Source organism: Ammodytes marinus (genome assembly GCF_949987685.1).
Source record: "Ammodytes marinus genome assembly, chromosome: 9".
In the NCBI taxonomy this organism is placed as follows: Eukaryota; Metazoa; Chordata; class Actinopteri; order Uranoscopiformes; family Ammodytidae; genus Ammodytes; species Ammodytes marinus.
In genome coordinates, this window is record NC_137213.1 from 473,819 (window position 1) to 499,848 (window position 26,030).

The 26,030-nt window shown below is 42.0% G+C and overlaps 1 protein-coding gene across 1 annotated transcript in view; it reads right to left on the reverse strand.

The window, feature by feature from the left end:
* Positions 1-26,030, reverse strand: part of paxip1 (PAX interacting (with transcription-activation domain) protein 1) — a 148,903-nt gene that overhangs the window by 92,898 nt on the left and 29,975 nt on the right. Inside the window, exon 6 of the mRNA XM_080033474.1 lies at positions 16,400-16,475. Within this exon, the coding sequence (XP_079889600.1) occupies positions 16,400-16,475 (76 nt within the window). The remainder of the gene's footprint in view (positions 1-16,399; positions 16,476-26,030) is intronic.

Below are 26,030 nucleotides of genomic sequence, written 5' to 3' on the forward strand. Positions count from 1 at the left end.
ACATGATCAAGTATGCAGACTGCACCCTGGTTTTTAAAATTCTCAACAGACTCGCCCCAGCACCATTGCAAACGTTTATACAAAAAAATGAAAGTAGATCCACCAGGGCAACTTCTTGAGGTGACTGTATTGTTCCTTTTAGAAAAAGTGCCTATGGACAGGCTGTATTTTCATACCGTGCAACTCATACCTGGAACACACTACCCGCTGCTCTACGTGAGCTTCCCACTCTTGGCTCTTTTAAAAAATGTCTTAAAGTATGGCTGCTGGAATCTCAAAACTGTTCACACAATCTATCATAGATTTTAATTTAATTTAATTTTAATTTTATTTTTTAACATTATTTGAATAATTGTTTTTACTCACTTGTTCTGTCGGTTGCATTTTTTATTTTATTTTTTCTGTTGTCTGATTGTCTGTTTTTATTTATGAGTACACGCATATGTTTGTTTCATGTGATTGGTGTCGACCAATCAAGGGACAAAGGATGCAAATTAGCACTTGCTACAATCCTGTATATTTACATGTAAATGTCTATTAATATGCAATGTCCCTTTAAATAAACTTAAACCTAAACCACACCCACATGTGTCATTCAAAACGGAAGTGTTTGTAACTTTTCAAAATAAACAATTTTGGCCCCTACATACACATTAAGGGCTCCCAGACTATGACAAATAAGATTCTCTGGTCTGATGAGACGAAGATTGAACTTTTTGGCCTTAATTCTAAGATGTTTGTGTGGAGAAAACCAGGCACCTCTCATCACCTGCCCAATACCATCCCAACAGTGAAGTATGGTGGTGGCAGCATCATGCTGTGGTGGTGTTTTTCAGCTGCAGGGACAGGACGACTGGATGCAATTGAAAGTAAGATGAATTCAGCCAAGTACAGAGATAGCCTGGCAGAAAACCTTTTCCAGAGTGCTCAGGACCTCAGACTGGGCCGAAGATTCATCTTCCAATAAGACAATGACCCTAAGCACACAGCTAAAACTACAAAGGAGTGGCATAGGGACAACACCGTGACTGTTCTTGAAGGCCCAGGCAGAGCCCAGACTTAAATCCAATTGAGCATCTCTGGAAAGACCTGAAAATGGCTGTCCATCAACGTTCACCATCCAACCTGGCAGAACTGGACAGGATCTGCAAGGAGGAATGGCAGAGGATGCCCAAATCCAGGTGTGAACAACTTGTTGCATCATTCCCAAAAAGACTCATGGCTGTATTAGATCAAAAGGGAACTTCTACTCAATACTGAGGAAAGGGTCTGAATACTTATGGCTATGCGATATTTCAGTTTTTGTTTTTTAATAAATTTGCAAACATTTCTACAATTTCGTGTTTTTCTGTCAAAATGGGGTGCTGTGTGTAGGCCTGTCGCGATATGCAATAAATCAATTAATTGCGCGATAAATTAAAATGAGCGATAATTTTTTGCCAGCTGCGATAATTTGCTTGTTTGTTTTCCTCGTGTCTCTCTCTATCAAAGACACTGGATATCAAACGTTTTTACTCCGGTGTATCTGCCCTCTCGCCGGGATTGGTGTTTTTTTTGCCCCAACTGAATTCTTGAAGGCAGCGCGCAGGGTTAGGGCATTTGGTGATGTTTAATGGTGCCTTTCCTGCAGCGCTGCCTTTAAGGCCAAGTTGAGGGCACAACGAGTAAACCACCTTGTCACGTGTCAGTCACTTTTTTCATGGTCTCTGTGTGGGAGGCGGAGCCCTGGCGTTACACAGAGTGCAGCATGAGAGCCCCGTGAGGAGGAGAGCAACAAAACAAAAATGTGGAGGAATAAAAAGTTGGTGTCTAAGCCGAACGCGACAGCTGCCGTGTGGTAGCACAACGGCTTCAAACCCAACGGCCGGGGCGAACCAACTAACCTGAGCGAGACGACATGTCGCATTTGTTTAAAAACAATAGCCTTGTTTGAGTAGGAGCCGTCTTGCTCAGACCTGCGCAATTATGATGCGCTTGCTGAGAGCACAGCATTTTCTAATATCAACCAAACGCGCCAATACAACACACCTGAACCTTCACCTTAAACACAATCACCCGATGCAGTTTTCCCAGCTTGGGAAAAAAACAAATAGACTGAGTCAATTTTATTTATTGTTTTTGGTTGTTTTGTTAATTTATTCTGGATATTTTAAATGTCTTCCAGACGTCCAGTTCCAGTGTTCTTTAAAAATGAAAGTTTATTGATCTTCGAAAGGGTGTACTTGCATTATTATGCCATTATCATTATTTTTGTTGAAAATGGTCTCAAAACGGCAATATTAATCGCTTATCGCAATAATTTCTGGGGCAATTAATCGCACAGAAAAAATTGTTATCGTGACAGGCCTAGCTGTGTGTACATTAGATTTGGGGAGAAAATGGCAGTTGGGATAGAGATTCGAATCCAAATACCTCTTCTCTTTGGTCCCTCCCCTATGGTCCCTCCCTGACACGCTCTACAACACCAACAAAGTCGTGCCAAAGTGAATGGACAGTCCCAATAGCCAATAAGAACAGAGTCTGCTTACTTTGAACTAATCGACAGCGAGCGGCTTGGGGTGAGAGAAGCCAAGCCGCCGCCACGGTGCTGAGTTCGCCTAGACCGGGTGCTTACTTTTTTTTTTTTTTTTTTAACCTTTATTTATACAGGTATATCCCATTGAGACCGAAGACTCTTTTGCAAGGGAGACCTGTTTTCCTTTCCCACGTTACCATTCACACATTCGACATTCACTCGAGGCAAGGTGGGTGAAGTGTCTTGCCCAGGGACACAACAACCTTGACACAGGTGGCAGGGCGGGGATCGAACCTCCAACCCTTTGATCATCGGCCAACCCGCTCTACCACCTGAGCCACAGTCGCCCCTTTGGTTTAATGTAGGGGTCGCGTCGTTGCTAGGGTGCTCTCGCCTAAAGCTCGATTGCCTAGCCTGCTTTAATTTGCTCGTCAAGTGGGCGGCTTCGGGTCAGAAGTCGCTTCCACTGTTGTATTTGAGCTGTGTCGCACCATTCGTGTGCTCTCACCTTGCAGGGCTGCATAGCTGTTGTAGTTTTACACCGCTGTATTATTATAGCCGTGTCGCACGGTAGCTCTCGCTACACGCTATGCTATATTGTGTACACTGTATGCTGCAGTAGTGCTCACCGGTGGGCGACTTAAGTTTCCTGAGTCGTCATTGTGTTATTTAGGGGCTATCGCATCTTTGCTTGGTGCTCTCGCATGAAATCCGGTTGCATAGGCTACTTAATTTGCTCGCCAAGTGGGAGGCTTCGGGTCAGAAGTCGCTTTCACTGCTGTATTTGAGCTGGGTCGCACCATTCGTGTGTTCTTATGGGCAGAGATTTGTGTCAGTAGAACTTGAATTTGAATTGATCGACTTGAACATGAATTGATCAACCTGCATTTGAATTATTGATACTTGAATTCGAATTTATACACTTGAATATGAATTATCCATTTGAATTTGAATTAATTATACTTGAATCTGAATTTTCTCTACTTGAATCTGAATCAGTTAATACAAGTTCAAAATTCAAGTTTTCAAATTCAAGTAGAAAAAATTCAAATTCAAGTAGAAAAAATTCAGATTCAAGTAGAGAAAATTCAGATTCGAGTAGAGATGTGCACATCAGGGTTCTTTGAGGAAGAGCAATCGAGTGCAGATCTCTGATCCTAGGCTACAGCGTCCGGGCGGTGACCGTTATTTAACGTTCAGGAAATATAAAGTCATAAATTAGTTTGTTTAATCATCGTCTGTGTTTTTGACCTCTTGTTTTATAATCGAAGTATCTTTTAGAACACTAATCACGTTTCAGTAATTAAAGTTAAGTTATTAATTAAGTTATAATATCGCCAATAGGCTATATCAATGAAAACAGACGGTCAAACAGCGTCCAAATGAGCTAAAATCCTAAATACAATAAACAGTAACATGGCAAACTTATTTTTAGGTAAGCTAATTGATTATTTATTCATTTCTTCACACGTTTACATGTTTAGAGGCGAAGGATTCCTCCGACGCTCTCTGTCCGGCTTATCAGACAGCACTCAGCTGTTTTTTTTTTGGAGCATTATGCTTAATTTCCTGCATTCTGGTGAATTTGTATTCACCAAACACCTTTCTTCAGTGCAAATGAACAGTAGACCTAGTGCGAATAGACCGAACTCTGATGTGTGACTTTATTATTGTGCCCCGCTATGATCACTCTCGCTGTCATCTCTCCTTGGAGGAGCAGGTGCGCAGGTGAACATTGCATCCTGTCAGCAATGACGGATTACCGCATGGGCAAAGTGGGCACATGTCCAGGGCCCTGGCCAATAGGGGGGCCCTTGATTTTTTTTTTTTTATTAAAAAATTTGACGGGGGTTTCCCCCCTGGGAATGGGTCGTAAAAAGTCGGGTTGTTTTATATTCGGGGTCTTATATTCGGCCGGGACAAGCGTGTGTGCGCTTGGAGAGAGAACGATGTGTCTAGAGAAAAAAAGGCACGGGAAATGGCCAAAGAGCTCCACATCCCCACTGAAATCAAAGCCTCGACTCATTATGTTGCGAGTCAACGTGTCAGAGGCACGAATCGACAAAGCGATCGACCTACAGTGGCTTTTCTGCTGTGGCAGTTGTAGTGAGGAGAGTTTGCCAACTGTGCGTTCCCTTTACGCACCAGTACCAGTGTAACGAGCGAGGCGGTTGTTTCACTTTACAGTTAGTCGGCAGTGAGATTGGGGTATCCAGGCTCGGGACATGCAATCAGATCGCGGAGCCTGTCCCCTCGACACCCGTTAACGTGCAGGAATCCCCTGTGATCATTTAGTTTTAAACCACAGAGTGTGTCTGTCTCACTGTGAACGACACCAACACAGCGTTTCACCGGGCAGGGCCGCTGCTAAGCTTTTGGGTGCCCTAAACTGAAATTGTCAGTGATGCCCCCCCCCCACAAAAAAAACACCAAGAAGCTCGAAATTTTTTGCCCTTGCAAGATCTCTGCGACTGCTTTTTGGCACATTTGCTGTAGTGATGAGTTTTTGCGAACAGCATTTACTAACAGAAAGAACAGCTTAACTTGTGAAAAAAGAAAAAAGTTGCCTAGTATCCTACTAACTGCCTTTGCAAAGGAATTGAGTGATAGGATCATAGACGGATTATGAGATAATGGGCCCCTGGGCTTACACTCTTAAAGGGCCCCCCACTTGTCCCTATCCAGTCAGGTACACTGAATTTTCTACACGGATACATACAATTAATGGCAAAAACATATTAAGGAAGTCAGTGTTTCCCACAGGATTTTGGGGTATTGTTGGAGGGACCCTGTACCTTGTTGGGGGGTCCGGGGGTATGCCCCCCCCTGGATTTTTTTTTACCTTTTTAAAGTAAAATGCATCAATCTGGTGCACTTTGTGAGGACATTTTAGAGACTAGAGAAATATCAAATCCTGAGATGCAGAATGAACATTCTTTTTCTTCTTTTTCTTAAACAGGCAGCACTCTTTACTCTGCAACTGTAAAAACAGTAGATTGGTCTGCAGACCCATGTTCTATGATGGAGGGGCCCATTTCAACAGGTAAAGGGTGGATATGAACAATTTAGAATTCACACATATAAAGCTTATTTGTGTATGTGTGAGGGGGCCTTCAACCCCCTTAGACAGAGCTACTAATGCTGTTGTTTTTAACTTGCTTTTGTATTTCTCCCCTACTAGTTGAGGGGCCCATGTACTTATATTTAGGCTATTCCTTTTTGGACCCTGTTATTGACATCAGTGACTGAGCTCTTTGACTATGCAACATGAAAAGTTACTATCAGTATCTCTGGCTAAGGGCCCCCCTGACCCCTTGGGCCCCTGGGCCTGTGCCCGGTGTGCCTGTGCAGTAATCCACCCCTGGATAGGTTACACAATTAAGAAAAAACAACGATGGGCCTGTTCATAACTAATTTATATATTTTTTGTAATGTAATGATTATCATGAACTTTAAAAAAGGATTTATATATATTTTGGGGGGCCCCCGGACCATCTCTTTTTCCTTTAAAAAAAAAAAAAAAAAAAATTATAATTTTTTTTTTTTGGGGTGCCCCCCCAGGAACTTGGTGCCCTACGCAGTCTGCGTACTCTGCGTATAGGGAGCGGCGGCCCTGTCACCGGGTGACGCGCTGCTTCGCTCAGACATTGAGTGTAGGCTCCGAGGGGGGGCAAGGGTGGGCCAAAAAGCAGGCGCAGAGATCTTACAAAGGCAAAAAAAATTGGCTCGCGCGCTTAGCGCGCTCGCATCGTCGGTGTCTCTGCCCCAATCTAACTGTCTAGTAGGCTCCAGCGCAAAGAGTCTCTTTCTCTTGCGCAGCACCAGAGACACTTTATATAATTGTATTTCGCTCTATCTCTCTCTTTCTCTCTCTAGGCCGTGCACTGCATTATAATGTGTGTGATTGTGGATTGCACGGTGTGCTAGTGCGTGTATTTGCGTGTTGGTAGGGGTCCATGACTGGTTTGTGTCCAGGGCCCGTGGTCATGTTAATCCGTCCTTGCGTCTCTCTTTCTCTCTCTCTCTCCCCCCTGCGCTTAGCAGACAGAGGGAACGTATAGTGACTATGTTGAAGTTATCTAGGCTACTGCTTTGTGCCATTAACCTGGATTTTTAATGATAACCTGATGCTCATTAGTGCGCACCCCTCAGCACTCTGACTCTACCGAAGCGCGCATGGGAAGGCGGGGCACAAACGTAATCTTGTCCTGGGCACGGAGAAGAAATGCGACGGGCATATACTGTAGCCTATACAGTATATAGCCTATACGCTATATATATATTATAGTGTATACATATTTATGCTCTGTCAAGTTGATGTGAGGGAGCAGGAGATGGGAAAGAGGACATAGGCTATGAGACTGTTTACAGAGCAATCGCGGGAGCACAGGGCAAAGTGTAGGGGGGTGGAGAGGGGGTGCAGGCGGTGGTGAGGGGAGGTGCGGCCGCACCCCTATTACTTCCAACGTCCCATTTATATTCATCTCTTATTTATTGTAGCCTAAGCGTTTATGAATGACTGCACGTACAGTTGTCAGATCGCGAACAGTTAAAATAAATTAGGCCTAGGCCTATGTGTTTCAAAGGGCATCGTTTTTAGTATTTTCTTTTTAAACTCACAATCCCAGTATTCATAGGCTACTTTGTCTGAAGAACTTGGGCCTGTTTCAGGTGGTTTTGAGGCAACCCAGAGTTTGTTCGCTCTGAGTTAGTGGAAACTAACAGTTTCTGCAGCAACATACGCCGTGGGTCTACTGGATAGGTGATTTGACCTATTCTGAGTTTGTTTTCACTTTACGCTGTAGCTCCGACTGAAGAAAGAGTGTCACTGTCACAACGCGACCCTGTAGGACAGTTAAAGCAAAATCAATCCATAGAAATCTCCATCGGGATGTTTTTATCATTTCCTGATGATTTTAAGTTTGCTTGTCCAGCTCAACTGACAGACAGCTGAGTGCTGTCTGATAAGCCGAACAGAGAGCGTCGGAGGAATCCTTCGCCTCTAAACATGTAAACGTGTGAAGAAATGAATAAATAATCAATTAGCTTACCTAAAAATAAGTTTGCCATGTTACTGTTTATTGTATTTAGAATTTTAGCTCATTTGGACGCTGTTTGACCGTCTGTTTTCATTGATATAGCCTATTGGCGATATTATAACTTAATTAATAACTTAACTTTAATTACTGAAACGTGATTAGTGTTCTAAAAGATACTTCGATTATAAAACAAGAGGTCAAAAACACAGACGATGATTAAACAAACTAATTTATGACTATATATTTCCTGAACGTTAAATAACGGTCACCGCCCGGACGCTGTAGCCTAGGATCAGAGATCTGCACTCGATTGCTCTTCCTCAAAGAACCCGGATGTGCACATCTCTACTCGAATCTGAATTTTCTCTACTTGAATCTGAATTTTTTCTACTTGAATTTGAATTTTTTCTACTTGAATTTGAAAACTTGAATTTTGAACTTGTATTAACTGATTCAGATTCAAGTAGAGAAAATTCAGATTCAAGTATAATTAATTCAAATTCAAATAGATAATTCATATTCAAGTGTATAAATTCGAATTCAAGTATCAATAATTCAAATGCAGGTTGATCAATTCATGTTCAAGTCGATCAATTCAAATTCAAGTTCTACTGACACAAATCTCTGCCCATATGTTCTCACCTAAGCCTTGCGTTGCATAGCTTACTTTATTTGCTTGCCAGTGGGTGAGCCGTGCCACACACTATGTATGCTGTTGTATAGCCTACACTGTATGCTGCTGTAATGCTTGCCGGTTGGGCGACTTAGTTTCCTAAATCGCCTTCACCGTGTTATTTTTCGCCGTGTCACACTGTTGCGCGTGTGTAGGCTGCTGTATGTGTCGCCAGTTGGCAGCTTAGTTCACACCGCTGTATTATTATAGCCCTGTCGCACCGTTGCACGGTAGCTCACGCCTTAGCCTGGTTGCATAGGCTACTTAATTTGCTCGCCAGTGAACGTCTTGGGTTTCCAAGTGTTGCCGTCACTGTGTTATTTAAGGCGCATTGTTGCCTGGGTGTGCTCTCGCCTAAGGCTCGATTGCCTAGCCTTCGTTGAGTTGCTCTCCAGTGGGCGGCTGGAGTTACCAAGAGCCGCTGACACTGCCAGGGGACTACAGAGAGAAGATAGCCTTTTGGCTAATTCTAGCATTTTTAACCCATGTATGATCATGTGTTTTATTAATTTGCACTGTCCCCTTCTTAAATAAACTGAATTCAATTGAACTGTGTTATTTAAGGGGTCGCATTGTTGCTTGGGTGCACTCTCGCCTAAAGCTCAATTGCCTAGCCTACTGTAACTTGCTCGCCAGTGGGCGGCATAGTTTTACACCTCCACTGTATTATTTTAGCGGTGTCGCACCGAGGTTCGGTTGCTCTCACCTAAAGCCCGGTTGCATACATTTGTTGCTAGCCAGTGAGCGTCTTGGGTTTCCAAAAGTCGCCTTCACTGTGTTATTTTAGCTGTCACACCGGCTTTAAAAAAAATCGCAAACGGTTCAAATGTGATGTGTTCAGGTCGGCTCAGTAAAATTATTATTAGGCACAGGTCAATAAAATGAAATCATGATGTGTTCAAATGTAACATCAAGAAAAAAAGAAATTTAAGTTTTTTGTGAGAAGCTTGAATAATGCAGTTTGGGTGAAAAACTTGTTTCCCCAGCAATATAAAATTATTAGTAGGCCTAAATATGGAATTATGACCTGTTTAAAGTCCTATCCTTAGCTCTTCTAATCTTATAAGCAATTAAAGCAATAATACCAGTTCTCTTTTAACTTAATAATAGAAAAGTATCGATAAAGATTTGGATTGTGGAGTCTTTATAATGGTATCAATATGAATAGAAATTAATGATCCCCCTCCCTACTTACAGTATAACTGGGCAATAGCTTTAACATGGTGGACTTTAATCATTTTATGGCAGACTATCACTTTTTCGCACAATGTGACCGTTTTAAATGAGTAAAATAAGTTACATTTTTCTGAACACTTTTGTGTGGAAGCTTACCTTCAGCTTGACTCTGAGCTAGACTGAGTTTTCTGAGACCCCCAAAACCAGGCCAGGTGCCTGGCAAAAAGAGGCCCTCTTACGATGCTGCAGCAGGACCAAGCGCTTGGTGTAGTGTGATGTCATGATATCTAGGCTTATATGAATTGTTGTTGGTTGTATGTGGTCAGGATGAGACTAGTAAGCTGTGTTTGCATTTAAGAGATACGGTTCACTAAAATGTATAATTTAATTAGCCTATATATATCATTGTTTTACAGTTTTTTTTGGGCAAGTGAACACGACATTCGGGCAAGTAAAACATTACCTGTACTTGCCCTATGGGCAAGTGCTTTTGAAACCTTAGTGTCAACCCCTGTATTGCATCCCTGGTTGTCTCCCCAGAAGAGGCTCTGAGAACCGATGTGCGCTGCCCTCGGCCCTAGTGCCGGAATCCAGATGACCTCCTTACTAGGAGTTACGACATTGCTGCCCGTGTGGGCCGGGAATTTGCTTTCTCACATAGTCCTGGCTCGGCCACAAACCATACAGGTCACTCAGCACGGACCCTCAGTGATGCTTCACTGCATACTTTGCATTATGACTTGGGGAGCTAAGCAGGTTGATGTCAACTGTGACGTGGCGCGCCGCCAGGGTTGGCTGGCGCAGTCGTCCCAGTCGGAGGTGTGTCGACCAGACCCTCAGTTCTCTTCCAGTGATCCCAGGGGCCAGCTGCTCTTCAGTCCCCGGTGCTAAGTGTTCAGGTTGACCAGGCTAGACAGTAGTTGCACGCTGCGACGTGCACCTCTGCCTGATTCTAGGCCGGGAACCTCTGTGGTACCCCGTGCCAATAGCTTCAACCACATTCAGGTGGACAATCAAGGGGCCCGTGCTTCTCAGCACATTCTGAACAGCGCTGTAAAACCGTGCTACGGTCTGCATTTCAGGCGCCAGGAGGTCGGCGTCCAGCTGTCGCCCTCCCCCAGAGTCCTTGGGGGTGCTACTCGATGCTTGGTAGGTTCTACCAAGAAGTGGGGCGGGTTCGCCCCGTTCTGGACTAAGAGGGCGGAATCAGTGCCTCACGGTTCTTCCTTGCCACATACTGCGTGTTGCAAGTGTCCTCCAGTCTATCGCTCAGGCGGACTGGGTTGTGTCAATAACCCTGGAAGACGCTACTTTCAGGTCCTTACTGCCCAATGTCACAGGTGATCCTCCCCTTTGCATTTCTGGGCAAGGTGTACCAGTTCAGGGTTCTTCCGTTTGGGCCATCCCTGGCTCTGCGTATATTAAACAGTGTGTGGCAGCATCCCTGTCACCATTACAGCTCAGCGGTATGGTATACTGCCATACTTAGACAACTGGTTGATCATTTCGCCCAACTCAGGAGCAGGCGGTCAGGGACACAGCCACGCTCCTCAGTCATGGGAACAGGCTTGGCCTTACGATCAATCTTACAAAGGGCAACCTTACACCAGGTGTTGGGTTGTGAGTTCAGGTCAGGCCAGGGTCAGGGTAAACTTTATTGTCCTGTTAAGGAAATTTGTCTTGGGCATTGTGCTACATTTTGCTTAACCCTTTAGGCGCCAAAGTCGCAAAATTGCGACAAGACGCTTTACTGAATCAAACAGCTGTTTTCTCTAAATAGAGTGTTATATTTTGTTCAAACTCCCCTCCACTAGTTGGCAGACATCCCATACCTAGACCTTAGCTCAGAAAAACGTCATCCTTCAATGCAAAATATTCGCGGAAATCCCATCAAAAAAAAAAAATCCCATCAAAACTTTTTTTTGTCATATCCTCCTAGCGATTTTTTCTGGTTTTATTGAAAACTTTTGTGGACTCTGACGTGAAAAGCACGTTTCACTCTGCAGTTACTGTGCTCATTGCTCAACGAGCAGCGGGTGTTGCCGAGAGCCCCTCCCCGTCTCAAAGCACTACGAGGCGGTCAGTCTCGGAGCAGCTCCTCGGAGCAGCCCCTCCGAGCAGTCCGAGCCGGCCGTCAGAGCAGAGAGGTGACACACCTCCACGTCCAGGCTGCAAATGAATCGCGCTGTTGTTAGGTGCGAAATCGGAGATAGTGTGCCACGAAGCTATTTATGCTGCAGCTGTATTGCTGGATTTAGGAGTTATTTAGAGATATGGCAAGCAAAAAGTTGACGAGTAGGGAGTTTAGTGTTCACTCTTTCTACGGCCCCGGTCACGGTGCGTCCATGCGCAGCAGTGGTGCAGCCATGCGACATATTATCATATTATAGTGATAATAATGATGATAATAATAATAATAATAATAATAATAATAATAATAATAATAATAATAATAATAATAATGAAGAATAGTAGAAAAAAGGAAGTAAAAATGGTGGTGGGTAAAAAAATAAAAAATCATAAAAAACGCCTACTGTTTACATGAGTTTTGTGGTGTAGTTCTAGTTCTAGTTTACAACTGTTGGCTTACAACAAAGTGGACATCATTACAAATGGATGGAAGGGTGAATCTGATTAAATAAATTCAACTCTCTTTCAAAATATCAGGTATTTCATGGAAATTACATAATCCAACATGGCCGCCACCATATAACGTCATAATATGCTAACTAGATCGGAAAATGTACTCCCCAGATAAACTTTAGGTCATTCTCAATATTTGTCTCATTTACACTTTGTCTCTATCTCAAACCACTTTCAATCCAGAGCCTTCTGAAATTTAAGTGTCAAAATCTAGTATTTTTAAAAATAAAACCCGGCGCCTGAAGGGTTAACCAGTAGACAACAACAATATGACACAGTAAAAACACAGTAAAACCTTGGCCTACACATTGGACAAAGCTAAAACAACAAGAACATCACACAGTAATTCTAGGACATAAAAACATTCAGACAATTTAAAGTGCGAGGAAAGTGCGAGAAAAAGTGCCTGAGTTTATTGCACACTGCTCTATTGCACGTGGTCTATTGCACTAGTTAACCAGGCCTATGGACATTAATGCATTTAAAATGCTGTACAGTAAAGTGCTGAGTGCTTGTGTCCATTGCCCTATTGCACTAGTTTTTATGATTGTTCAGAAGCTTAATAGACGCTGGTACAAACGATAATTTAAAACGGTTCGTTTTCCATTTTGACATACGAAACCTTCTTCCTGATGGAAGAAGCTCATATTCAGAGGATAGTGGATGAGTGGAGTCTGAGGAGATTTTTAATGCTTGAGTAATAACTGACTGGTTATACAATTCCTCTATGGACTCATATTGTTTTATTCCTGTGATCTTCATGGCTGTTTTGTGCATGCTCCTAAGTCTGTTTTTCAGTTGCACTGTTAGGTTGCCATACCAGGCTGTGATTCCATATCTGATTAGGCTCTCCAATATAGCTCTATAGAAGATTAACATGATCTCACTACTAACCCCATACAGTCTCAGGCGTTACTTGGGGCTGGTGCTCGGCGGCCGTGCGAGCCTGCATTTCTCCAGAGCGCGTAGCTACCATTCGGCAGCTACTACAGCACTTCATGCAATGGAGGCTGCTGGAATACAGCCTCTTCCTTCGACTGATAGGTATGCTGACCTCGGCATCCATGAGGGTCAGACTAGGCCTTCTCAAATTGAGTTCTCTTCAGATCTGGGCGAACGGTCTCCACTTGGACCCCAAGTGGCAGAGGTGCAAGATGGTCAGGGGGTCTGGGTTGTCCCTGCGGGCCCTCAGACCCTGGAGAGAGGGCACATCCCTGATTGCAGGGTCGCTCTTAGGGAGGAATCTCCCGTCGTGAGGTTGTAGAGACAGACGCCTCCTTGTCAGGCTGTCTCTACATCCCACTGGCCTACAGTCGTAGGCCAGTGGGATGCCCAGCAGAGACTGGAGCATGTTATAGGCTGGAACTCCTTGCAGGGTTCTTAGCACTCAGGCACTTCCTTCCAGTTCTGAGGAACCGGCATGTTCTCGTCCGGACAGACATCACCTCCACAGTCTACCACTTCAACCAATGAATACATACAGAGCTAAGGTGGCACCAGATTGAGCAGGGCCTGCGGGTTACGCAAGGGCTCCTTATGTGGGCGCTCCACCATTATCTAAGCTGTCCATGTTCCAGGTGTCCGGAACACAGCTGTAGACATTCTCTCGCGCCAAAGGCCACCCCCCAGAGAGTGGAGACTCCATCTGGAGGTGGTAGGCATGATTGGGACAAGTAGGGCAGGGCAGTGGCATATCTCTTTGCTTCCGAAGAGACGACTCACTGTCCCCCTTGGTTCTCCTAGATGGAGAGGACCAGTCCCCTAGGGCAAGATACTCTGGCTGATACTTGGACCAGTCAGCCTGCTTTAAGCATTTCCTCCAATTCGCTGTTTACTGGCAACACTGGGTGGGGTCCAGCATTGCGGTTACAGCCTACGTTTGGTGGCTCCACACTGGCCAGGAAGGCCATGGTTCCCAGCGTTACTAAAACTCCTCAAAGGAGAGCCTTGGTGCCTTCCAGAGAGACAGGAACTTCTGTCTCAGGTAGGCGGACACAAGTGGCACCCGAACTCGGGCACCTGCAGCTGTGCGTGTGGCTCCTGATAGCCAGGACCCTCTGTTGACGTATTGCGACCAGTCAGAGGTCCATACCTTTTTGAGTTCAATGGCACTCTCCACTATATGGCTCTATGCAAACAGGTGGAAGTTGTTTTCACAGTAGTGCATGGCACATGGCGAAGTCCCAGGGACTTGCTCATTGATAGTGATCCTGCACTTTCTGCAGTCTGTGCTGGGCACATGCAGGGGTGGATAACCAGAAAATAGGGTCCCACTACCTAGTCAGGCAGCTTCTGAAGGGAGGCCAGAGGCTTCGTTCAGCCACCACGACCCCTGAGGGCACCTTCATGGGACTTGCAAGTAGTCCTGAGGTCCTTAGGTCTACCCCCATTTGAGGGGAAATGGGCTGCTCCGGGCAAATAAGCATGAAGGTAGGAATACGTCTTATGTTATTCTTCGCAGTGTCTGTGCATTATTGATTTAGTGGGTGCCTAATTAACAATGTAGGTTCAAAACAGTAGGCCTATCTCTCAATCTTCCTCCGTGTATCACTTTTGTTTGCTAGCTGCGATCGTCTCCTGCAAACGGACACCCGCCCCCTCTCACTCTTCCTAGCATATGCCTGTCTTTTTTCCTCCTTTGTGTGTGTGTGTGTGGGGAGGAGACAGAAGTTACGAGAGAGAGAGAGAGAGAGAGAGAGAGAGAGAGAGACGAACGGTAGCCTATAGGCCTACAGTTGTTTATAAACAGGCACAAAAGTGTCATATAAGTATGCGATTGATTTAGATGAATTAATCACAGAGCCTGTAATTAATTAGATTAATTATTTTAATCGCTTGACAGCCCTAGAGAAAATATACAGTGATCCGCCTCCCTCCGTTAGTTTCAGTTTACAGCCGAACAAATTACAATAACCACCACGGACATAAAGCCTCTTGCTTTTATGATCATTAGGGCTTTGATGCAAATTCTGAAGTCTGAATATTGGCAGCTGCTGTGCAGTTTTTTTTCAGCAACTCAACCTGCACTGTAAATAAAAAGGCAATGATTTGAACTTTTTGTAGATTCATACCTCCTCAACTTGCAAATAAATGAGTTGTTCACAATCACATCCTTAGTAAAATATTAAATTTACTCTTAGATTGGAAGGTTTCACTGTTTATTTATTTAGGGTGGCTTTTTAGTTGTATGCTATGTTTGAGGAGCACATTTGGGAGTTTAATTTATGCAATGTTGAAAGAATTTACAGAATTTTCATTTTGGGGCATCCCTACAGTGAATAATCGTTTTTAATAATCGTGATTACAATATCAATCAAAATAATCGTGATTATAATTTTTGCCATAATCGAGCAGCCCTACTCTACAGAGTAAATGTTGCTGCACCTCATCCTGTGGGATGACGGCTGTCTTGTTGATGGCTGCAAGCCTTTAATTGATGAAAACTCTTCGTGACCTTTCTGGTATAAGTCATCCAGTGCTGAAAGCACCGCCTCTGGCAGTCAGTAGGGACGAAATAAAACGATAGTTACGTATGTAACTACGGTTCTATGAGCTCCGGATGACCGCCAGAGTTCTCTGTCACTCAGACTTCTCAGATACCGCAAGAAGATCCAGTTGGAACAGATCCTCGAGTGACTTCCGGAATATATTCATATTCCCGGGGTCACCCAGGTGTCAAAGGTGAACATTTTGGTATAAGCACTCGACCTGCGCATGCGCGCGATGGAACATCCAGTGCTGAAAGCACTGCCTCTGGCGGTCATCCGAAACTCATAGAACCGTAGTTACATACGTAACTATCGTTTTTATGTATGCAAGTACACAAAAAAATCTTGACATTTAAAAGATGACATTTAAAACATTCATATTTTATAAACATTCTTTGGGTCGGACCCATCGATTTCAACTGCAGTCAAACCAGGCATCAATTAAACTGCTTTGTTTAAGTGGGTACTGCAATGCAAAATGCGTCTAGAAAGTTGAGATTCTTGTGGTTGCGAATAATAAAAAACATTTCACTAAACAATCACAACACCAGGTACAATCAAAGCCTCTGTCAGACCACCAACAAAAAGAACAAACATCTACAAAGTTTAGAAAAATCATCAAAATGTCTGCTGTTGCATCACTTAAAATGTATCAACAGATGTGTCTGAAATTTACCCTACAATTAAAAATGCAAAGCAGAAACGTTGACTCGTACATTTTAACTGACTTACTTTTAGTAGTACATTTTTAATGAAGTAAGTAACATTCCTGTAAAGTAATAGCAATTAGCATTCTAGTACTCTCAACATCTGAGTTATGTCAAAATAAAGCATGAATAAATCTGATAAATGGCACTACCATTACCTTTAACAGAATCTATTATCCAGTCTGGGGTGACAATCTTGATACCAGGGTGTTTCAGGGCACACTCAAGCTTGGCCTGGAGGAGAGAAAATGCAAACAAAAAACGCTTAGTATGATAATAAATGACAATAAAGATAAACATGACAATCTTTTATATCTGATAAGTGTTGTATGACACTCATCACATGCTATGTTCCTCACATAAGTAAATTACAGCACGTACTTTCAGCTGGTTTTCAAGTGAATACCGAAATCCGTCAACCCACTCTTTCATTCAGACCAAATTGTGGTAACAAAGACGGCATGAGATGAACCTATTGCTAAAGAAGGAGAACAACACGGGACCAAATCAGAGCACCCATTGCCTTATCTCAAGCCTTCCAAAGTTGACAATTTTAAAATGATAATTTGTGCGAAATGTGTCAGTTCTAGGGCTGTCAAATTAACACGTTAATTTCGATTAATTAATCACAGAAAAATTAACGCGATTAAAAAAATCAACGCAGATTAATCGCACTTCTATATTGCCCTTTGACCCGGTGCAAAAGAGGTGAGGCGATAGCGGAGCTGCACCTGTAGCTTGCTGACACGGCCCACACGGGATTAAAGAGTAAAGAAAGAAGCATAGAGAGGGACGTTTTATGGGAAGCTCTGGGCAAATAAGCATGAAGGTAGAAATACGTCTTATGTTATTCTCCACAGTGTCTGTGCATTATTGATTTAGTGGGTGCCTAATTAACAATAGGTTCAAAACAGTATCTCTCAATCTTCCTCTGAGTTTCACTTTTGTTTGCTAGCTGCGATCGTCTCCTTCAAACGGACACCCGCCCCCTCTCACTCTTCCAAGCATATGCCTGTCTTTTTTCCTCCTTTGTGTGTGTGTGTGTGTGTGTGTGTGCGTGTGTCAATATTTTTGGCTATGAGAAGGACGGTGAATGAGTCGGCATAGGCTATGCGCACCGCACCTGTGGCAGTGCAGCGCTGTCTGTTGTGGGAGATAGACAGTCATTTAGCCTGCTTGTTTTTTTGTGTTTTTTTTCGGCGCTAGTAGTTCCTAAATTTATTTAATATAGTAACCTGGCTAAGAGGAGGAGACAGAAGTTACGAGAGAGAGAGAGAGAGAGAGAGAGAGAGAGAGAGAGAGAGAGAGAGATTAATTAATCACAGAGCCTGTAATTAATTAGATTAATTATTTCTTGACAGCCCTAGTCAGTTCACTTCTCCATTTGATCACCTTGTCTTGTTGGAACCCGAGTCCTACGTTGATCCTTTGCTTATATCTAGCAACAATTTTCACTTTTTAGTTTTGAATACTTAAGTATTTTTAAAAAGGAAATACTCTGGTACTTTAACTTGAGTAAAATTTTGACTGGGCACTTTCACTTCGAGTTGAGTAATATTTGACCAGGATCTATACTTTGACTTAAGTACTGGGGTTGAGTACTTAGTCAACTACTGACCGTATTTAACTATTTCAATTTTTAAGTCAAGTATTTAAGTAAAATTACAGATTTTCTAGTTCAGGAAAAGTGTTGCCAATACATACAATGACCTATTTCATTCTGTGTATGTATTATTAGTATAACACATCATTGATATAATGACTTATTTTAGAAATATGCGACTCATCTTGATTCCTATATGCTCCTGTGTGTTCGTTTCTCGGGACCATTCAAAGGACTGTGGATTACTTTTTCCACTAAAGTTGACTAAATCCATTCACACCCCAGACGTTTGCTTAGCTTTCTCACAGCAGCTTACAGATGCAGTGCAGACTTTGTTTTTACATATTATTTAAAAAAGAATATGATTAAATTAAATATCGAAATGACAAGTTTCTAAAGTTAATTTTGGGTATATTCGTTAATATATTAATCGAGTTACAATAGAAAAAATACCAGCTCTCTCTCTCTCTTAATTTTTTTAACGCACTATTTTTTCTCTGATTAATTCATCGAAATTAACGTGTTAATTTGACAGCCCTAATATATATATATATATATATATATATATATATATATATATATATATATATATATATATATATATATACACACACACACAGAGACACACATATGTATTAGGACTGTCACTTTTGCAAAGAAAAAAGGTTCAATGAGACTGCAGCCTACGCCTATGTCGAACAGGTCATTACAGTTCGAATATGAACGTTTCACCCCACGTTCGAACGAATATTCAAATTTCGAATAAAAATGACAGCCTGTGTGTGTGTGTGTGTGTGTGTGTGTGTGTGTGTGTGTATACAGTGGCTTGCAAAAGTATTCATACCCCTTGAACTTTTCCACATTGTCACGTTACAACCACACACATACATTTATTTTATTGGGATTTCATGTGATAGACCAACAAAAAGTGGCGCATAATTGTGAAGTGGATTGAAAATAAAATAAGATTTTTTTTATAAATAAAAAAATTATAAGTGTGGCCTGCAAAAGTATTCAGCCCCCCTGAGTCAATACGTTGTAGAACCAACTATCGCTGCAATTATAGCTCTAATTCTATTGGGGTATGTCTCTACCAGCTTTGTACATCTACAGACTGACATTTTTGCCCATTTTTCTTTGCAAAATAGCTTGAGCTTCAGATTCAGCGTCAGATTGGATGGAAAGCGTCTGCGAACAGCAATTTTCAAGTCCTTCCAGATATTCTCAATTGTATTTAAGTCTGGACTTTATACAGTGCTGCTTTAAAGTATGTGAACCCCTTGAGAATTTTAGAATTTTATTCAGTTTAACCATTACTAATTAATTTTTATCAATTCAGTATTATTTATATGAAATAACAGATGTTTGTATCAATTCAACATTTTTCTTTTCCAGAAATCGATTGTAAAAACAGATAAAACAAATTATTTGCCAACTATTGTATGTGCAAAAGTTTGTGAACCCTGAGCTCCATTTCTTAAATCGAGCAGGTAAACACAATCAGGTGGGCCAAATTGAGAGAAAAAACAAAATAAGAGATCTTTAGGGAAGAAATTGGGCGGCACTAGATAAAACAGAGATACAACCAGGTCAGTTTAGGCTCACCAAAGTGAACCCATACAGGGTTCAACATAACTTTTTTTTCCTACTGGCCCGTCGGGCAAGTGGATCCGAGTTTTACTGGCCCCTTGTATATTTTCACTGGCCCTGCACACACTTTTTTTTTCTTCATAATTTAGTGTCAATAATTATACTACCTGTATTAGAAAAATAACCAAATCTAAAGGGAATATCTATACTGTAACAGTATAGATATTCCCTTTAGATTTGGTTATTTTTCTTTTAGTTAATTATATTAAATATTGATATTGCTCATACACATAATATAAAACCAGGCAAACATATTGAATTTGAAGCCTACAACTGAAAGTATGTTGAAGGGGTCGGCCAGTATTTTAAAGTCCAATAGTTTGATGATTGTTTTTATTCTTGAATTTGGGCAGTTTAATGAATAGTTCACCTGCAGAAATCATGTTCAAACATAAAAAAAAATAAATAAGAGATGAAGGTCTGATCATTCTTTGTGGTGTGGTAGGCTGTTTTTATTACTTTCTCTATATGCATTAGGGATGTGAATGTGTCGACCGAATGACCGGTTTTCCACTTGCGCTCAAGTTGACTTTAAAAATAGAATAGAAATCCGAAAATCAGGGGGTTATGCCGTTTTTTTTTTAATAGGAGATTTCACCGTGTATGCGAGTTCATGTCTGGTCGTGAGCGCGCTGCAGGAGCGTCACTTCAGCATGAAGTGTCAGCTTCACATAAGAGTCCGGTGTGGGACCATTTTTTAAAACTATTGATAAAAAACAATGCAGTGCAAAATATGCAGCAAAAGTTAAACGCTCGTCTGAGACTATGACGTTAAATCACCTTAGAAACACACAATGCCTTCGTCCGAGCATAGCAGCGTTTCACCGTGAGATCTCGCCAGTGAGTGAGTGAGCCGCCGTGCAGATGAACTGTGGTTTGTGGCTAAAATAATAACCGGGGATATTCCCCCCGTTAGCGATTTCAATGGGAAAGACTTCCGCGATCTGATTGTATGTCTCGAGCCTAAAAACACAGTGCCATGTCAGCAGACAAACTGCGCGACTATAGGAACTGTCCAGTGAGCCGAGTCCCTCCGTTAGTTTCTGTCTACAACCGACACAATCACCGGAGACGCATTCACAGCGTTTAAATAAAGCGTCTCATTTGTATTACCATTGGGGCTTGCATGCAAATACTGTAACATTACGGCGGCAGCTAAAGGAAAAGCGCAGTTTTCACTTAATTTTCTGCACCTCAACCTCTTCTGTGGGAAGAAAGTAATGAATATGCCGGTATTCCCTTCACCAGATTAAACACCCCTGAATTAATATCAGGACGTTTCCGTGTATATATAGCCCGCCAAGTCTATTTGTTCCTTGAATAAACATGTTCCACTATAAAGTTTATGTGTTCATTGACCATCACCCTTCAACGTGGAAAGAAGGACCAAAGCCGATTCACACAATTCCCAAAAGGTTTTACTTTTCACCAAAAACCTTCACACCTTTTATTACCTTAAAGGCTCTGGTTTAAAGCATGTGACCCTTTGACTCCTGCCTATCTCCAGATCTTCCCCTGTTTTGTTCCCTAATGACACATACAATGTCTCTTCTAATTTATCCTAGGTTAAGTCCAGAATTCAGACCTTTTTCCTAGATATGTTTTTAGAAAGGAGGAGATTAGATAATAGGTTTTAATTATTCTGGTGGATGAATACCTTACATTACCCCTGACTTCAAAAGACTACCGTTAAGTCCTCACTAAGTTCATACACCTGGATGAGCTAGGCCAGTAGATAAATGCAATTACCCCCTATTTCAAGGAGTGTGTTATGGGATGTGTATTCTCTTATCAGTGGTGTTGCCGTAGTGTAGGTTTGAATTGCTTACCTCAGGAGCGCCGCGATCTCTTTAAAGAAAAACCCTAATTAGGTCCTTGTTCCCAACTCTAAACTAAAAATCAGGCACAGGATTTGTAAAGCTTTCAAGAAATGTTATTCAACAAATATAAAATCATTATACGTTCACTATATAGAAAGAAAATATATAATAAAATTAAAGGAAGGAAAATAAGTACCTACACTCCCATTAATGTGGTTAATATATGTAGATAAGTATAAGACTTTGCTTATTTGTTTTATGTAATTTGTTCACATTGAATTTAGTTCATGAGTTTTCTCGTTCTCAAATTTCAAAGTTTGTCCACTGTTCACACAACTTTAAATATTCTCTGAGTTTATGGCCGAGCTTTCACCAAAGTCATATAAATTTAAATTTCTTCAAACTCTTATAACAATGGTGATTTTGCGACACAAAGAGTCAGGAAAAAGTTGGTTCCACAGCTTTAAAACCTTGTTGATCCAAAAGAGATCCTATTCGGAGCGCTATCAAGTATAAAAGTTTATCCACCGTTTACACAACTTTAAATATTCTCTGAGTTTATGGCCGAGCTTTCACCAAAGTCATATTCATTTGAATGTCTTCAAACTCTTATAACAATGGTGATTTTGCGACACAAAGAGTCAGGAAAAGTTGGTCACAACAGCTCAGAACTTCAACTCGATGCCATTCCGCAACCTGGTTCATCAATTAATTCCTATTAGTAACCCAAATGTTTCCTTACCAATCTTCTCAGAAAAAAGAAGAATTGGTTCAGAGCTTCACCCTCTTCTCTAGAACAAAAAATGAACAGCCCTCAATTTTTCTAAGTATTTTGCACTCAAAAAGATTCAGAGTCTTTCTTTCGAGTTTTTCTTCTAAGTCTTTCGTCCATGCTGAAATAACAAAAAAGTGGAACAGTCAAAACTTCCTCCAAAAAACAGCCGCCCCTTCTTGCTCAAAACCCTGGCTTTATATAGTCTGAAGACAGAGAGAGTGGGTGTGTGTATCAGGAGGGGAGAGGGTGGGGGAAAGATGAGGGTGTGTGTGTGTCCAGCTCAAGGACCCACTGCCCCCCTTGTCTTTCTCACCCCTGACCTGTCCCAGGACAAGCCCAGGCATGCCTTTTCAGAGAGGCCTTAGGAATTCACAATTATGTATATATTTCAGGATAAAAACTTGAATACAACACTTTTAGTGATTCTACCTTAATATTAAAGGTCACTTGTTACTTTGCCTGTCTTATTCAAAATATCATACTTTTCCATACGAAAACAAGAAATATACATTTCCCATTCACCTAAGACCAAGATATGTGCAATGAAAAGTTGCAATATTCTTGCCTATCTCAACAAAAGAAAGGGGGCAGAGTAAGTCGATTGATTTGTCGACTCGCAGGCGGACGGTAGGCAGCTCTGCCAACGGAGCGAGAGTGCGTCCGCTTGTTGCTCCGCCTGTCAAAACGCCCACGCATCGTTTGTCCACTGGCCTTTCATTAAAAAATATATTTTATATTAGGTTTATTATATTGAGTCTTAAATAAACACTGCTTTCATTACGACTCTCAACGCGCATTTCAATGAACCATGATGTAGTCTACAAAAAGATACTGAACTGTGATTGGCCGTTACTGGCCCGGGCGGGACAGTGACTGGCCAATCAACTTGCCCTGCATATGATTTTACTGGCCCCGGGCCTACGGGCCATGCGTTATGTCGAACCCTGCCATACAGTTCAACATGCCAAAAGGGAAAGAAAATCTCATTGGATCTCAGGAAGTTGTGATGTTGCACATTTGTCTGGGGACAGCTATAAATACATTAAAAAAAAAAAGTTTGAGCCCCATCGGTCCACTGTGAGGCAAATCATCTACAAATGGAGAGCTTTAAGAGTGTCTGAACATCTGCCTAGAAGTGGACTTCGTTCAAAAATATCCACAAGCGCCACAAAAAAAGTGATTTTTCTGGTAAAGGCCAACCCAAACATTACATCTGGAGATTTGCAGACCATTTGCCACCACTATTCTTCACTTGGGAGAAGGTTCTTTTGGTGGTAGGCCGAGTTGCTTTTTTGCCCAAACATGGTGGTTTTGAATATGATCAAACAGATACATTTTGGACTAATCTGTCCACAAAATAGACTTCCAGAAGACTTCAGGTATCTCCAGGTGCCCTCTGGCAAAGTTGTGACAAGCAGTTGCGTCCTTTTTTGAGAGCAGAGGCTTCTTCAGCAACCCTCCCATGAAAGCCATGTTGACTGAGTTTTCTTCTTATTGTGGAACCATGCACATCTGTCCCAAATGCTGCAAGAGAGGTCTTCAAATCACAAGATGTAATGTTTGGGTTGGCTTTGAACTGAAAAATCACTTTTCTTGTGGCGCTTGTGGATATTTTTGAAGGAAGTCCACTTCTAGTTAGATGATCAGTCACTCTTAAAGCTCTCCATTTGTAGATGATTTGCCTCATAGTGGACCGATGGAGCTCTAATTAATTTTAAATAAATTTATAGCTGTCCCCAGACAAATGTGCAACATCACAACTCTATTCCTGAGATCCTCTGAGATTTTCTTTCCCTTATGGTTTTATCTCTGTTTTATCTAGTGCTGCCAAATTGCTTCCCTAAAGATCTCTCATTACATTGGTCCATTTCATCATTCATTTTGGAAATACTTGAAAATTGCTGTTCAGAAACCCTTTCCATCCAATCTGATGCTGAATCTGAAGCTCAAGCAATTTTGCAAAGAAATATGGGCAAAAATGTCAGTCTGTAGATGTACAAAGCTGGTAGAGACATACCTCAATAGACTTGGAGCTGTAATTGCAGCGATAGGTGGTTCTACAACGTATTGACTCAGGGGGGCTGAATACTTATGCACGGCAAATATTTAATTTTTTTATTCATGAAAAAAATAAAAACCATGTTTAATTTTCCTTCCACTTCATAATTATGCGCCACTTTGTGTTTGTCTATCACATGAAATCCCAATAAAATAAATGTACGTGTGTGGTTGTTATGTGAAAAAATGTGGAAAAGTGATGAGAGATTATTTAGTGTTGCTTTTGATGAAAAAAGCACTTTTTAATTATTAAAGTCCATTTTCAATAGGTTTTATTGTATATGAAAGATTGAAACCCTCTCTGTGGACACACTGTTTTGGACGTCGTGAGAAGATAACAAGTGTCATATATTTGACATAATAATGATAAAATTAAGTTTAAGGGGATAATTGTGCTCCAGACCTTCAATTCTTAATCCCTAATAACATCTACAATTTTAAATATTTTATAACAGAGATAACAGCAGTTACATATAGAAGACAGACTTTTGTCCCGACTTACAATTTCTGAAGAAGTTTTTTGAAATGTTTCGATAATTTTATATTCCTGAAGTAGTTCATACTAGCACCAATCATCAACAGAAAAAACAAACGGCTAACTAGATTAATTCCATTTGATTTGTTTAAGAAACGTTCAATATGTCAACACCGTCAGATGTCAACAGTGTGGTGACAGGCCTATGACGGAGTTGACATTCAATGTGAAGGCATCATATTTGGGTGGTTTTCAAGTTATTATAATTATAATAAATACAGAAATAGGGTTTAGTTTTTCTAAAACTGTATTTATGGAAACTCTCACAATCTTCTTTTGTCATGGATGATTCTTAAAAAAGTACAGGATGATATACAAAATGAGGCGATTTGGTCTGAGTGTTTTAGAGCTAGTCTGATTGAAAGACTGTAATGTGAATCTTGAATTAACGCTCAACCAATAATATGCTGTTATAAAATCACTGTTATTGATTATTCTACGTATTTGATGGTTATCTGGGTTTTTGTCACCACCGTCCGATATGTCAGATTCATAAAATATACTTGTCAACTCCGTCAGATATACTTGTCAACTCCGTCAGATATGTGTCAACTCCGTCAGATTTATATTATTATGATAACAATACATAATTAAAACTGCGAGCAGTGATGACCGAGCCCTCGCACTCTCGTGCTGGACGCCGTCCCGGCCGGCCTGGGCGCTCCGGGCGACCCCGCGAGAGGACGCGCCGCGGCCTCCTCCCCTTCGGAGCGCGCGCCACAGCGACGCCTGCCGCCGGAAGCGCGGAAGTGGCCACAACGCGCCCGATACGGACGCGAGGACGTCCTCGGTCCTGGGCTCTCACCGGGCGGGTGAAGCTTGGAGCCCGTTTAGAAGTCTGCGCGATCCTGCAGACTTCTAAACGGGCTGCTGCCTCCGAGGCACCTCCCCCGCATGGACATATACGCTCCCCAGTCCCAGAGCACTGACAGGCGGACAGGTCCTCGCGCAGCAGCCCCTTCCAGCTGCGGTCAGGGCAGGAGATACACACCTCTCCGCTCAAGTGTTCCGTTTGCATCCCCACTAGCAATTGTAGTAGGCTACCCCTCTTTTCTTTTACAGTCTATGAGTAGTGCAAATAAAGATGTTATACAGCGCTATCGAACAGAGAGTGAACTGCATGGCGAAAGTCAACAGGAAACCGGAGCTTGCAGGCACCCCCTGTATTTCAAATCCCGTTTGAGGAATAACTTCGGATTCCAGTAGAATTATGAAAACAGTGATAAACGTGTGGAACAATGTCGGCACACAGGTTATTGTTTCACCGCGATCGCCTATGTAGGAGCCAACCATGGACATATAAAGGGAGCCAACACGTCGAACATGCATACGCATTTGAAAAGGCACC